At 52.6% G+C, this 15215-nt stretch overlaps 1 protein-coding gene across 3 annotated transcripts in view; it reads left to right on the forward strand.

Annotated features, from left to right (window-relative positions):
* MYLK (myosin light chain kinase) overlaps window positions 1–15215 on the forward strand; it is a 199906-nt gene that overhangs the window by 103099 nt on the left and 81592 nt on the right. For all 3 annotated transcript variants that reach the window (XM_045812534.2, XM_045812532.2, XM_045812533.2), the window contains exons 12-14: window positions 6389–6526; window positions 8324–8521; window positions 9480–9729. In XM_045812534.2, coding sequence (XP_045668490.2) covers window positions 6389–6526; window positions 8324–8521; window positions 9480–9729 — 586 coding nt within the window. The remainder of the gene's footprint in view (window positions 1–6388; window positions 6527–8323; window positions 8522–9479; window positions 9730–15215) is intronic.

Consider the following 15215-nt stretch of genomic DNA (forward strand, 5'->3'; position numbering starts at 1 on the left):
TGATCCACGCTATGACTGTATGGTGGAGATGATGGTTTCCAGGCGCTCATCGGGAGGAAGCACTGCGGGCTTTGGCTGCTATACCTTTACATTGAGAGTTTGGTTGTGACTTCTGAGTCAGTCAGAAAGCTGTGGTTGCAGTGACTCCTGCTTCCCATCCAGCAACCCTACCATCACTGGTCAGAGGTCTCTTGGGGAATGTCATACGTCATTGTTTCCGTTTGTTCTTTTCCTTGCACACTTCTATCCCCATTTGCTTCTTCGGTTCTAGAGAAGTCAGTGGGGGGGGGGGGGGGAAGGAAAGCCAAAAGAGCAAGGCTCTTTTTATGACACAGAAGTAGAAGTTTTGCCGAATCACCAAGTAGGTTTATTTGGTTAGGAGAGACTTGTTGGAAGAGAAGTCAAATACTGGAGATTTACACCTAGCATAAATGCCCTGCAAATAGGAAGGGGCTGGGTGAAGGTAGGCTTCCTTTGATGAGTTCTCTAGAGTCAACAGTTATGGCATATAGGGAAAGGAGGCTAGTCTGTGATCCCTGACCGTGCTGGATTTTGAGCACCAAATAAAGAAAGGAGGGAGGACTGTGCTTCCAGAGCTCCCCTTCAGTTGGTGGTTTACTGAATTTCCATACTAAACAGGGCTTGGAGTGAATCAGATTTGCTGTTGGAATGGTATTTTGCATTGTAATGACTAAGCAAAAGAGCTCAGCAGTGGTTTCCAACTATGCATTTGCGAGAGGTCTGTGTGTCTGTGCATGGGAGGCTTCAGGAGAGGGGGTGTTAGGAAGTAGGGGCGAGCCATTCCACATCCATTTTCATTTGGTGACCACCCTTGAATCCAGGGATGCGGGGCAAGCTGCTGATGGCCTGAGGCTCTGAGAGTGGGACTTAGTAAATGGCCCTGACAGCAGTAGGCGGGGGTCCCTCTGTAGGGGAGAGTCCTCGGGGGGCTTTTTCCTGCTAAACCCGTGGAAGGGAAAGGAAGGACCCAAAGGGAAGAGCAGGAGAATCATTGTAGTGTCGAGTTCATGTGAAGGTTTTAAACCACCGATTAGTGTTTTTAATGAGGAACATTGTTTTGACAGGAAAAAAACGACTGGGTTAGAAAAGCTGGTTTGTCTTAGTTCATTCCCGTCGCAAGTCCACTTTCCCTTGTGAATGAGCTCCGCACGGGTGGAGAAAAGCCGTGCTCAGAGGTAAGGTGGCCGTGCGCCGGACCCAGCTGGGTAGCCAGGCCTGCCGCGGCTTCGGCCCCCGCGCCTCCCCCTGTGGGTCTCAGGGACCTGACAGGTTCTCCGTTTACAACTTCTGCTTCACCAGAGCAAGAAGTTAATGTGGAAGTTCGTGACAGGAGTCTTCAAACACAGTGGCTGATGAGTCAAAACAGAGCAAAAATGGCCAAGGAGGAAAACATCGGAGGGTCAGTAGGGGTCAGTAGGTCACCCCCTTCCTTTGCCCTCCATCCAACCCCTCTCTGCCCCGTCCTCTGTCCTGCTCTCCCCCTTCTCCAGTCCCGTCACCAGCTTTAATGGATACAGCACCATTCTTGTTGTCGACACACTGCTCCTAAGTATTCTTGATCTCAGGTCTTATCTTTCCATGGAGGACAGGCTCGATCTGTTCCATTTCTCTCAAAATGGAACAGGGCACCCGGTAGCTAGCTAGGCAGTTAAATGACAGAGTGAGTCCGTGAGTGACTATGGAGTCACTGGCCAGGGGGACCGAGTACCAGCGCCACAGGTGAGCTCACGTTCCATCTTTAGTTCTAGGCCAGACATCAGGGGCGCTCGGCCCTTCCCGGATCCCAGAGAGCAGGTGCTCTCCGGGCTTGGTCTCAGCAGAGCAGCAGGAAGCACAGCTGTGGGGGAAACCTGGGGTATATTTAGTCTGGCCCCGTTTGAGCAGGGTGGCACGTCTGGCTCTGGGTCCCGGGGACCCCTCCCTTGGCATCTGTGTGCCATGGCCAGTGCCTGCCCTCCCCAGATGGAGGCGGCTCAGGTCCCTCTCACCTCAGACTCTGCCTCCCTCCCCCTGCTTCAGACCAGGACTGTGCCGGGTGACATCCAAAGCACAAGCCCAGAGGTGCGCCTCTCTAGGGGCACTGGCGAGTCTGGGCATGGACACAAACAATGACAGAGCTCCCAGTGGAATCTAGGCGGCTGGCCTTTGTTCTCAGGACAGCAGGGGAGAGAGTGTCCAGCCCCAGCCCCTGGTGGTTATGTCAGCCCCGGACTCTTAGCACAGGCCGGCTCCCTTCTCCGAGCCTCAGCTCTCTCCGACAAAGTGGGGACACAATCTGCACTACCTCTGGGAATGTTGAGGATAACGCTGAACGGGCTGCAGACATCCTTCAGAATCTTGAAGTGCTGGACTCTGCAAGGCGCTGTGGTGATGATGTCCCCTCAGTGGGAATGTCCTGGTTTGGAGGACTGTTCTCATTGCTGTTACGGTCACATTGAGTGTGCCCAACCCAAAAAAGTCAATTGGGTTAGGAAAGGCAAAAACCCCCATTCGTTTTATTACGTGCCAGATATTGCTCTAGCTGCTTGACAGATGGTGCTGCTTTTAATCATCTAAAACCCCTGCAGTGTTGATCGTGCATTATGCTGATGGTGTATACGTTACACTTACCAACACTGCAGCGTCCAGAACTGACGGCACTGTGGGGTGGGAGCTTGCTTCAGAGCACAGAGCCAGCGCTCTGAGTTCGGAGCGCCACCTTCCACCCGTCTTCTCATATCCTCCGTGTCGGTGCAAGAGTGAGCATAAACCAGTGCACTGGCGTGTGGGCTGCAGATGGGACAGAGCCATGTGGTTGGCTTCAAAACTAAATGCAGGACACACATCTCGCCCTTTTTACCTGGCTTGGCCTTGCTCTGCGTTAGCTTTTCTCCCCTGGCTAGAGTCTAGGATGTGGGTCAGCAGCTAAAACCCCTGTCCTTGTGGAGAGTTCGCCACTTGAGAAACCTGGTTCCCGGGGAAGAGATGACCTCCAGAACATCGTGGCCTTACCATCAGGAGGCCTGGGTGCGAGCTCCAGGTCTGCTGGTGACTGCCCCTGTGACCTCGTGCGGGTCACTTCACCTGAGCATGCACGGCTTGGCCTCTCTATCGGGAGGGTGGGATGGTGGGCTTGGGGCTGGGGCCTCAGGATGCTAGTGAGGGCTGCTTTTCTCAGGCCGCTTCCAGAAAACTACGTGCCCCCACACTGAGACCGTCATGGCTCCTTAATCCCAGTGTATAGTGTGTTTGTGGGAGGTTTGGTTGGTTTCTCACGCTGTGAAGAATTTGGGGCGGCTGAATGCTAGGGACCTCTTAGCCATTCACCAGCCTGGATTCAGCACTGATCCCATGTGACCCCAGTCTGTAGGTCTGAGGCAGGTTCATTCTGCGTGCTTACTGCTAATCACTTCCCTTTGCCCTCCTTCCAGGCCTGGGAGGGTGGTGCCGTGGGACTCCCTGTCTCCCAGGCCGGGCCCCCACAAAGCAGTCATCCCGCTCAGTCTGTCTCTTGAGGGGCTGCAGCCAGGTTGTTCTCAAATTCTTTTACATATATCCCGGGAGAGTTTTAAGCAATACATTTGTATTTCTAACAGTATTTGCCTTGGGTCATGTAAGAAACAAAACAGAAACAAGTCTGCAATCCTGGGGTGAGGGCCCCATCTCTGTTCATTTGCAGCTGACAACCCACAAGTAATGGAGCCCAAGTGGGTAGGTCAGCGCCCGTGTCAGCTTCACACAGAAGATCTCATTGCTGTTTAATAGTTGAAGTATTCACCAAGTCCTGAAATTATGCTGTTACCACCCTAACCACAGGTGAGGCCATAGAGCTTCAGAGAGAGGCAGTGACTTGCCTGAGGCCAGACCTGAGAGAGGGTAGGGGCCAAGGAGGGGCCTCGGAGCCGCTGGCTCAAAGGGTTGTTTGATGTTCCCGCAGCATGCAGGAATGCCCGTCTACGGGGACCTCTGAAACTGGGGACTGGCTGAGGCAGCAGAGAAGCAGGAACGGGGGGAATCTAGACAGGCAGAAACATTTTGTCCTCAAGCCTCAGTCTGTGCAGGACAGGAAATTCCTCAACTCTCCCGAGGCAGCCTGCTTTCCTGGCCACTGCAGCCCAGGCAGAGAAATGAGATCGCCGCACTTCCAGTACTGGGCCTCCCCGAGCCCACTCCGGGGGCCTCGGGTCAAGGGCAAGTCTGCCTGGCTGCCCCTCTGTCAAAGGCAGCGATGCTGCAGGCTGGGACAGAGGCAGCAGTGGGGGCCTGAGAGCACATCCCCTGGTCACGGACTGTAGGGTTATCCTGCCTCCATGCCCTTTACAATGCACCTGCCTTGGGGGAGGCTTCCCTCCAGCATCGCGAGCCTTCAGCCTCTCCAGTCCTCAGTCCCAGAGGCTGCGCTCGGAGAGCTCTGCAGTGGGCCCTGTTTTGTTTTTAGTGCCAAAAGATAGAAACTCAGTGGCAAATTTGGAGTTAGATTTTTCTCAGGTATATAAAGCACCATGGAGATGTATCCCTGTGGCTACGGGCTTTCTGGAAATCTGGTATATGCGGCCCTTGCTAATAACCCAAAATACCAGAGTCCCTTTCCCCCAAAACTTTAGAGTTTAAGTTAGAGATATCATAGCCCTCTCCCTCCCTACTTCTGCCCCTGCAGAAACAGAAAAACAAAAAAGCTCCAAATTGATTGAAGGTCAAAGCCACCTGGCTCGCAGGGCAAAGGACAAGATGAGAGACAGTGCAGCCATGAGCTTGTCCTGCAGCAGGGCTGTCCTGTGTGGGAAGCTGACACTGGCTCGGCCACTCTGCTGCCCCTTCCCCTCCAGCTCACATGAGGCAGGTCCAAGCCCAGCTTGGGGGACATTCCAAGAATAACAGCCTGTTTGTGACCCCCGTCTCCCTGGAGAACTGAAACGGGGGTGAGTGGGCCAGCCCTGGACCCAGAGAGTTGTCCTAGCTTTTGTCTCGGACTAGCTGGTGTACTTCCTTCCTCCCTCAGAGACTTTCTTGCCCCAGTTCTTACCAAGATCACATTGATGTACCGTGAACTGCGTATATTCCTGGTGTTTCATTTGAAACCTTCGCCCTTGAAACCTTCACCACAATCTTAAGAAATGAACATCTCCATCCACCCCAGTGTTCCCTGCTGCCCCTTTGCAGTCCTTCCCCATAAGCCCCAGGCAACCACGGACCTGCTTGCTATCCCTTGGTATTGCATTTTCTAGAATTTTATATAAATGGAATCATCCAGTATGTACTCTTTCTTTGGCTTCTTTTATTCAGTGTCATTTTTGTGAGATGTGCCGGTGTAGGCTCTCCGGTTAGTCTGTTTCTTTGTATTGCTGCGTAGTACCCCACTGCATAAACACAGCACAGTCGCTTTATTCATTCACCTGTGGACGGCCCTTGGAGTTGTTTCCAGTTTGGGGCCGTTAGGAATAAGGCCGCTATGAATGTTTGTGTGCAAGTCTTCGTCTGGATGTCTGCTTGCATTTCTCCTGTGCAAATACCCAGGGGTGGAATGACTGGATCATATGGTAAACGCGTGTTTAACTTTTTAAGAAAGCGCCAAGCTGTTTTCCGAAGGGTCTGTGCCCTGCCTGGTGCGGCAGCGTGTGAGCGGTCCCGGCGCTCCGGTCCTCGCCCACACCAGTGCTGGGCCGGCCGGCCTTGGTCATTTGAGCCACTCTCGTGAGTGCAGTGTCTTTGGCTCTTTGAGGTACTTAAAATCTTGCAGGAGGGTGATGAGCATTCACACAGCCATGGAAGACAACAAGGAAGCTCGTCACTGCTGTTTTATGAGGGGCACCGAGGGGTGTTGTTAAATGAAGAAATGAGACGTCAGTCAGTGCGTAGAGTGTGCCATCCTTTCTGTAAGAGAAGAAAGCGGAAGAGTGTACCTGTTTGCTTGCCTGTGTTATATACACAGACCATCTCTGGCAAGAGGAATGAGAAACTGCATATTGGTTGCCTCTGGGGTGAGGAGCCTGACGGCCACAGGTCAGGGCTGGAAGGGAGACGGCACGTACTCTTTGGTACTTTTTAAATTTGGTGCCATGAGTGAAATTAAAAAAAAAAAGAAAAAGAATCTCCTAAGATGGCCGGCATTGAAGTTCTCCTGAGGAAGCAGAGCCTCAACTGGGCTTGGCCCTGCAGAGGCCTGTCCTTTCCCTGCTCTCAGGCAAGAGCACTGGTACGCCAAGCAGAGAAACAGGCTCACCCAGTTCCTAGTGACCTCCAGCCCCTCCCCACACACCCCACCTGTTAGCCGTCAGCCTCTGGCAGGAGCCCGAACCTCACCACAGTTAGGTGCCCAGCAGGTATTTAGTCTGTGTTTGTCGAATGAATAAATGACTGTTCACCCCCTGTTCTGTTGTCTGCCACACAGAAAAGAAGAGCGACAGGAAGACCGGGTACCTTCTGCCCACGGCTCCCGGCAAGCCCGTCGCACCCCTCTTCCTGCAGGGCCTCTCCGATCTCAAAGTCATGGATGGAAGCCAGGTCACCATGACAGTCCAGGTGTCAGGTCTGTCTCTGCATCTCTCTCCTCGGGGTAGATGTGGAAACAGGTGTGGTTGCCATGCGCTCATTGCTCCCCCACGTCCCACTCGATCATCCACCCACCAGAAGGTCAGCACAGGACCGTCAGTCAGTGGACCCAGAGAAGAGGAGCCTACTGGTCCCTCTTTTCGGCTTCCTCTGAGTAGGATTTTCTGGATTCAGGGTTAATTCAAGGTGATCCAGAGGAAGAAGATGACCACAGCTAGCAGGGTGGAGATTAGTGGGGAAACATAATGGGGCCACTGTAACTGGTAGATTTTGAACAGTGGCTAAAAGCCAGCTGATGGGAGAGCTTCCCAGCTCTTGGAAGATACTCTGTTGCCCTATTCAAGGTCCTTCTAAAACCAGGGCGGGATGACAAGAGCATGTGACCAGCAGCCCAGTCAGTGTGAGCTGTCACAGTTCCCACTAGAGGCCAGCAAGAGAAGCCTGGGGACTCTGCTGGCACAGACTCACTAAACGGACTTGTGCCCAAGCATATCCAGAGTTTCCTGTTCACTGCTGACCACTCTCAGTCCCCCTGACAGCCTGGACGCTGCTCTCCTGGGCTTTAGTTCATCCTGAGCTGCAGAGGTAATAAAGATGAGCTGTGGGAGAACCAATGGGCTCCCCCTTTCAGGGATCCCCATGCGCCCCCCATGCCTGCAGGCCTGAGGCAGCCCCATGACGGTCCCAGGCCGATGCCTGGCTGTCTCCTCTGCCCACACTCCTCGAATTGACAGAAATCAGAGGCAGTCTGCTCCTGGCCTCTGTACCCGTGCTGGCTAACCCATCAGAGGCAGACCCCACTCTCTGTCTCCTCGAGAGAGCCTGACACCACACAGCCTCCCTTGGCAGCCATTCCTGCATTCCCGGGGCCTTGCTCCTCGGACGCAGAGCACAGTGCTACTGCAGGAGCAACTCTCACAGGTGGCCGTTGTCTTATGCCCCACCAAATGCTAGAGTCTACCCAGGAGAGTAGCCTGGCAAAACCTGAAAATGCTATCCACCCTGAGCTGTGTTCGGAAACTCGCATGAGCTGGTGCCCATCTCTACCCTCAGACCCAACATTTCTATGGTAACAAAATGAGATGCTAACTGACTTTTCCTCCTGGTGAAAATCGACAGAGGAGTGACTGCGAGGTCACCATGGCATTGCCTGGATGTGCACGCATTGTGCGGGGCAGGCAGAGCAGGAAACGCGTCCGCTTCACACCCAGGGAGCCAGTTACCATGTTCCCAAGAGCTTGAATTCTGATTTCTTTCACTTCCGATGCTTTCTAGTTTCTGCAAATCTGTTGTTAAATAATTACCATGAATATGCATTGAGCACTTTCCTTGTGCCAGATGCTAGTCTAATCTGCTAAAGATTTTATCTATCTATCTATTTATTTTGAGGAAGGGGGGAGGAGCAGAGGGAGAGGGAGAGAGATTTTCAGACTCACACTTAGCGTGGAGCTTGATGTGGGCCTCGATCTCACGACCCTAAGATCATGACCTGAGCCGAAATCGAAGGTCAGACATTTAACCGACTGAGCCACCCAGGCGCCCCTCTAATCTGCTATTCTAGTGGGCTGTTCCGGGGGACTGTATTAATTTATTCAATCCTCCCAACAAACCTATGAGGAAGATATGGTTAGAATGTTTTGTGGATGGGGAAACTGAGGCATAGAGAGGTTAGTACAGTGTCACAGTATTAAGTGCAAATTTGCCACTTGGCCCAGGGAAGCAACCTCCTGCTGGGTCTGCCTGCCCTATCTCCCCCCCACCGCCCCCTCCACAGGAAACCCGCCCCCTGAGGTCATCTGGCTTCACGATGGGAATGAGATCCAGGAGTCAGAGGACTTCCACTTTGAGCAGAGAGGCACTAGGCACAGCCTTTGTATCCAGGAAGTGTTCCCCGAGGACACGGGAACATACACCTGTGAAGCATGGAACAGCGCTGGAGAGGTCCGCACCCAGGCGGTGCTAATGGTGCAAGGTGAGGCTGCCGGGCTGCCCAGGGTGGGGGCAGGCACGGGCAGGAAATCCATGCTGCCCTAGTGAGCCCTCCAAAAGCAGTCTGGAGGTGAGGAAACCACATGAGCTTACTCGGTTTCCCCCATGGCCCCTGCGGTCCCCGGGTCCCATTCCAGCCCCCAAGGCCAGGCTCTGGCTGAGTAGCACCACTGTTCCCTAGAGCCTTCTGAAGTCCCTGCCGTCTCCAGGTCATTGGTGACAAGCTGCAGAGTGCTAGGAGAAAAATCTTCTGATACACTTAACAATTAGGGAGTGATAGTTTTTTTCCCCCTTTATCGAAATACCGTTAACACACCATGTTACATTAGTGCAGTGAAAGCTTTTGAGGTGAGCTGTGGCCTGTTAGTGTCCTTGCCTTTGGAGAACCTGTATTTTTTTTTAAGATTTTATTTATTTATTTGACAGAGAGAGAGAGAGAGAGAGAGAGCCAGTGAGAGAGGGAACACAAGCAGGGGGAGTGTGAGAGGAAGAAGCAGGCTCCCAGCGGAGGAGGGAGCCTGATGTGGGGCTCGATCCCAGGACCCCGGGATCATGCCCTGAGCCGAAGGCAGACGCTTAACGACTGAGCCACCCAGGCGCCCCTAGAGAACCTGTATTTAAGAAGAGAGACCAAGGAAGGACAGATAAAGCAAGTGGCAATTCTTAATTATACACATCTCATCATAGATCACTAGCCCAGTGCACCTTCTGGGTTATCTCCCCTGCTCTGGATATACAAATTCATGTCAGTATTATCCTCAGAGAAAGTAACCAAGACAGATTTGCTGTGAGAAGGATGTGCTTTAACTGTATAGGCAATAAAAGTGATTTCTGGACCAGCTGTTATTTCCAATCTTCGACCTTTACCACCATGGAGAGCTGAGTGGACCCTGTCTGCTGAGGGGCCTGCCTCTCTAATTCAACCCTTTGCCAACTTCCAGAGCCTCAGGATGGCACCCAGCCCTGGTTCATCAGCAAGCCCCGCTCAGTGACAGCCTCCCTGGGCCAGAGTGTCCTCATCTCCTGTGCCATAGCTGGGGACCCCTTCCCCACTGTGCACTGGCTGCGAGATGGCAAAGCCCTCTCCAAAGACACTGGCCACTTCGAGGTGCTACAGAATGAAGACGTGTTCACACTGGTTCTAAAGAACGTGCAGCCTTGGCATGCCGGCCAGTACGAGATCCTGCTCAAGTGAGTCCACGTGTCCTGCCAACCTCCTTTAACCCACTACTGCCCAAATTCCTACTCCTGTCAAAGTTCCCACCTGGGACTAGGAAGCCAGTGGAAACCCAAAATAATGTGGGGCTGGGCTTCAAGGTAAAGAAAGGGCAAGCTTGGTGCTGCCAACAAACTTTGGTTTCTCTCGCTTCAATGCAAAGGTGTTCATTGAGCTCCTGGGCTCAGTTCCCTAGGGCCCCTTGTCTTATTACATCCTGGCTTTTGTTCCCCTATTATCTGGTGTGTGGAGCATATGAAGGAAAAATGGATTAAAATTGGAAAAGCAGCAGGATAGAGGGAATGTATTAGATATCCATTGCTGTGTAACACATTATCCCCAAACGGAGTAGTTTAAAACAATAGCTATCTTCTCACAGTTTCACTGGGTTGGGGATTTGATGCAGCTTTGCTGAATGATTTTTACAGTGAAGATGTTGGTAGGGACTATGGTCTCAGAAGGCTTGACTGAGCCTGGAGGATCCACTTCTAAGATGTCTCACTCATAGGACTGTTGGCTTGAGGCCTCAGCTCCTTGCCATGTGGACGTCTCCTTAGAGCTGCTTGAGTGTCTTCATGACATGGCAACTGGCTTCCACAGAGCTAGTGATCCGTGGGAGGGAGTAAGTTGCAACCTGCAGTGGCTTTTGTGATCTACCCTTGGAGTTCATACACTGTTACTTCCACTATAGTCTGTTTGCTAGAAGTAAGTCACTAAGCACAGTTATACTCTATCTCCTGGTGAGAGGAGTATCAAAGAATTTGTAGACATTTAAAACCACTACAGGGAGGTTAACTATGCCTGTTCCTTTTTTTCCCTCCTGTTAAGGTTTTTCTAGATTACATGGGAAGGTAAGATCCATGAAGGCACACTGCTTTGTTCCCAGAGCCTAGAACAGTGCCTGTCCAGAGTCAGCATTCAGTGTTTGTTAGATGAAAGTGATCCAGAAATGTTCTTCTACCTTGAAAATGCTCTGACTCGTAAAATCCCATGCCGGCCCTGGGTTGACGGAGACAGAGCCCCGGCCCCTAGGGTTGATGTAAGCACTGAGGAGGAGCGTTCTTCTGACCTTGACCCTGCAAACAAGACATTGTGCCACATGCCAAAGATGTTTGGAGCTACTCTGGCTCGGGTGGCTGGCTACTGTGTAAGGGGCTTGCTTTCCTGGATAAATCATTTCCCTGTACTGAGCACATCATGTACAAGTCTCTGAGCCACATGCCAAAGCTACTGTCATGGTAGAGCACTGTTCCTATAATAATAACAGAACCCAGTGTGTGGCCCACCACGTGGGGTGTTTCTGGGCATGTGCTTTATGCTTGTATCAGTTAGCTTTTGCTGCATAACAAACACCTCGAATTATAAAAAATAGTCATTTATCATTTCTTTAGATTTGCTGGAAAGTTCTTCCTAGCTGGGTAAGGGTTAGCACATCCCAGCTGAGCTAACGCCGTGTCTGTAGTCAGCTGCAGAGATGGTTTGTGGGCTGGCTGGTCGTCCTGCTACCATCAGCAGTATGCACAGAACACACCAACAGCCTTTGCTTACACCCAAACCAGTTATTATCAGGAAGGCAAATCTGCCTCCAGACTAGAGAAAAGATATACTCTTCTTCCCCTAGGCCAGTACAAATAATAGAAACTGACAACACGTGAGACTCGAGCTTGTCTGCAAGGAAGGAGTCGTGCTGCGGAACAATACTCACGTTAATCAAGCCAAACTTCCTAGAAGGGAGAAGCTCCTTGTGGGATTTTGAGGACAATAGGCTGAGGTTTAGCAAATGAGTAAAGGCTTGGCTCTTGAGGGCACGTTGAAGAGCTGAGCAAGAAAGGGTAGGGAAGAGCAAAGCAAGGGCTGCGGGAAGTCTGCCAGGCCAGAGTAGAGGGTTGCACTGGGAGGTCGGCAGGCAGACTGTCTGGGCCCAGCTGGGGACAGTCATAAAACTTACACTGGCCCAGCTGGAAGGGACTTCAGAAGTTATCTAGCCAACTCATCGTTTAATAATGGGGGAAACTGAGGTCTCAGGGTCACGGATTTACTCGTGGCCACCCAAAAGCAAGTAGCAGAGCCCAGATTGGAACCCTCATCTCTGTCTTTTAATCAGATTCTCTTCCATTCCTTGTTTCTCCCAAGTGCATGGGAACTTGGGGAATCCAGGAGGTTGCAATAGAGCCCCCATCCATGCAGCCCTTGCCCCTTCCCCTCCCCAGAGTCCAGCCTCTTCATTCCTTTGGGTAGCTGTTGCCCCGGCCTTGGTTTTGTCCCCAGCTGAGGAGCAAGTCAGTGGAAAGTTCTCCTGGGGAGAATGTGACAGGCCTGCCAGGGGCCTCATGCCCCTCCAGCTTTTCACATCCTGACAGAAATCAGACCTAGATCCAGGACAGAATGCCTTTCAAGAAGGGAGACCGGATATCTGGGAAGAAAGAGGGGAGTAGTGGTGTGACAGGTCCTGTCTGTCCCTGCTACAGCTGTGGCTGCATGGGTCCTGCCTCCCCTTCCCTAATTCTTGTCTCCTGAACTGAAAAAGGAAATGTCAAAAAGTCAGTTCCAAATTCCAGCTGAAATATTTGAAAGATTGAGACTTGCCAGGAAATCAGTTCTTTAAACTAATTTTACATATAAAACCCATTCCAGAGGAGGGTGATTCAGAGTGGGACAGGGTCCAAGGCTTTTTAACCAAAGTGGGCTTCTTATTCAGGGTTTGGGAGGTGGGAGGAGAAAGGGCTTCGTTACCTTGTAAAAGGTGCAGCTGATGGGGTCTTAGCCCCATATCCTCTTTAGCAGGGTGTGGGGCCTCATCCTCAGCCCCGGGCCTGACTTTGTAACTGAATGTGTAGATAAAGATACCAAAGATGGTCTCAAGAGGCTGTTTGGCTGGTTAGATTGTCTGGTGCGTGCGTGTCCCAGGTCACGGGCCTTTTTGACCCTTGTAGGCTCTGAATGAACCCATGATTTGCCTCCAAGGCCCAACAGAGACTTAAATTTATGGCTGCAGAATTAGTGACCCCCAGATCACCCGAAGGGAGGATTCCCTTATTGGGCCAGCCATGGTGTCCCAAGTTCTCCACCTCTGTCTGCCCCTGAGACTTCCGCAGGTGCCTCAGGTTGAGGCCTGGGGATGGGCCAAGCACCAAGCCACCTGTCCTCCCTCCCTAAGGGCAGGCAATCGAAACAACAGAAGCCCTCACCTGCTTCCGCCTGGGTAGCTGGAGCTCACTCCAGCTCAGGGGATGGGGTGCCCCACCATTTAAAGCCTCTGAAGGGTTCGGCTAAGGTAAAGCACGACCGCCTGGTCAGCATCTGCTCCTGATTTTTGCATCCGGGCTGCATTGCACCTGTGGCAGGAGGAAACTCAGCGGGACAGTGTTGGGAAGCACCAGTGGGAAAACGCAGCCCTTGGCCTCCCGGCCTCCTGCTCCTCACCAACCCTGGGCCCCACACCCTGTGCTTGAAAGAAAAGCTGGGAATGAATGGCCTAATACTGGCCAGCAGCCTGGCAGAAGTGGGGTGCCAGGGAGCTGGGCCTCACCTGTAAATGACCTCCCGTGTTTATTCTACAAGTTGACCCAAAGCCCTGTGAGCCTTCCGTGCTGCATGCTCAGGATGTCCTGAGGGCCTCTTAGCCTTCCCAGGGCCTGGCACTAAGGAGGCACCTGATTGCTGTTTGTTGAGCAAAGGAACAGCCTCGGGCCTTCCAACTGTCCAGGCCTGAGGCTCCCTGAGCCTTGAATCTGTACCCCCTCAGAGCCTGAGCATTGACAAAGGTGCCCAGGAGGGGACCCCAACTGATGAGAGGAGGGTTGGAGGACAGCCCAGATTTTTTTTTTTTTTTTTTTTTTTTTAATTAATAATGATTTTTTATTATATTATGTTAGTCACCATACAGTACATCCCCGGTTTTCGATGTAAGGGAGGACAGCCCAGATTAACCTCTCTTTGTTTCAAATGGGTCTCCATGCCTGGGAGTGAGTGGCAACCCCCCAGGTCCCCTGCAAATCATCTGCCACGCCATGGCTGCCAGTGGCTGACCTGGGCCTGGCCATCCACTGGGAGGGAGGCCAGGCAAAGCAAGGTGTAGATAGCCACATCCATCCGCAGGGCTGCGTGAATACGTGCTCAGGGGCCTGTCCGTGTGGGGATGACCGTGCTTGCGCCCGTGTTCCCAGACACGGACCTGCAGTGCAGCCGCCCGGGAGGGAAGGTCCCGTATCTGCGTGTATCCATGCGTGCGGTTGATATCCATATCCACGCAGAGCCATGCACAGACACACACGGATCCCACAGTAGATTTGTACTGACGAGCCCTGCGGGCCAGAGGGGGAAGGCTACAGGTCCCGGATTCAGGGAGACCTGGCTGCCAACCCCTTTTTCTGCTGGTTGGCTCTGTGAGTTGAGGCCAATTATTTAACCTTCAGAAGCCTTATTTTTCTTAACAGTGCTGGCTTCCCAGAGGTATCATGAGATGCAGTGAGACGGGTTATGTAAGGGACCTGTTGCAGAGCTTGGCACAACCGTGGTGGGATCTGAGGCACGTGCTAGGCCCTGAAGCACCCGTGAGATGACCACGCAGGGTGGAGGAGTGGGAGAGCCTGGGGGCCCCCAGCACCGCCTCCGGGAAACTCCCGAGCCTCCTTCCTTAGCCTTTAAAATGGGCGTAATAGTGCTGCATACCTCGCTGGGGTGTTGTAGGCCCAAGAAGGTAACAGATGTGAACGAAAGGTGGAGGGCCCTGTATAGAATGGGAGGTGATCACCATGAAGAGTTGCCTCCGGCTCAGTCCTGCCCCCACCCCTCCCCCCTGCCTGGACAACCTTGGCTGCTCAGAGCTCAGAACCGCCAGCAGATGGCAGCCACGCAGGGGCGGAGGGCGGATGGGCGCTAAGTCCCTGCAGCGAGCAAGCACCATACAGCCCCTCCCTGAGCGCAGAGCGCAGGGGCTTCAGCTGGCCACGCACCACGGGGACACTCACGTTTTAACAGTGGGTTGAAGGATCCAGAGCTCTCCCTACCTGAAGGAAGGAGAGAGGGTCACCCATGCAGGAAGACACCTGTTTGGTTTTTAGCTGATGGGGAGGGATTAGAGGGTGGTTTCATTCCATGAGCAGGAGAAGGGGAAGTAGCAGTTGGGGGTTGGCACTGTGCGGAGAGGACGGAACCACCTCTGTATTGAGGGAGCGTGGAGTCAGACTCGGGGTCACATCGCCCAGGGCTGCACGGGCTAGACCGAGCAGCCCCATCACTCTGGCAGGTTTAGACTTTAGTTTTGAGTGATTGTATTTAGATTGAGTGATTGTCTTGTTTTTGTAATATACTTAGAGGAAAGTATTCCTACTTCTGAATCTCTAAGCTGTTGTTCAGAAGACTTTTTTTTTCCTTTTTATACAAGAGCTGGGGTGGGGAAGAGTGACCAAAGCAGGGCAGGGCCTGCCCTAGATCTAGGTCTCGTGTGGGTGTTTGGGGT

The sequence above is a fragment of the Ursus americanus genome, chromosome 4 (genome assembly GCF_024610735.1).
Source record: "Ursus americanus isolate L20-20 chromosome 4, mUrsAme1.1.p, whole genome shotgun sequence".
NCBI lineage: Eukaryota > Metazoa > Chordata > Mammalia > Carnivora > Ursidae > Ursus > Ursus americanus.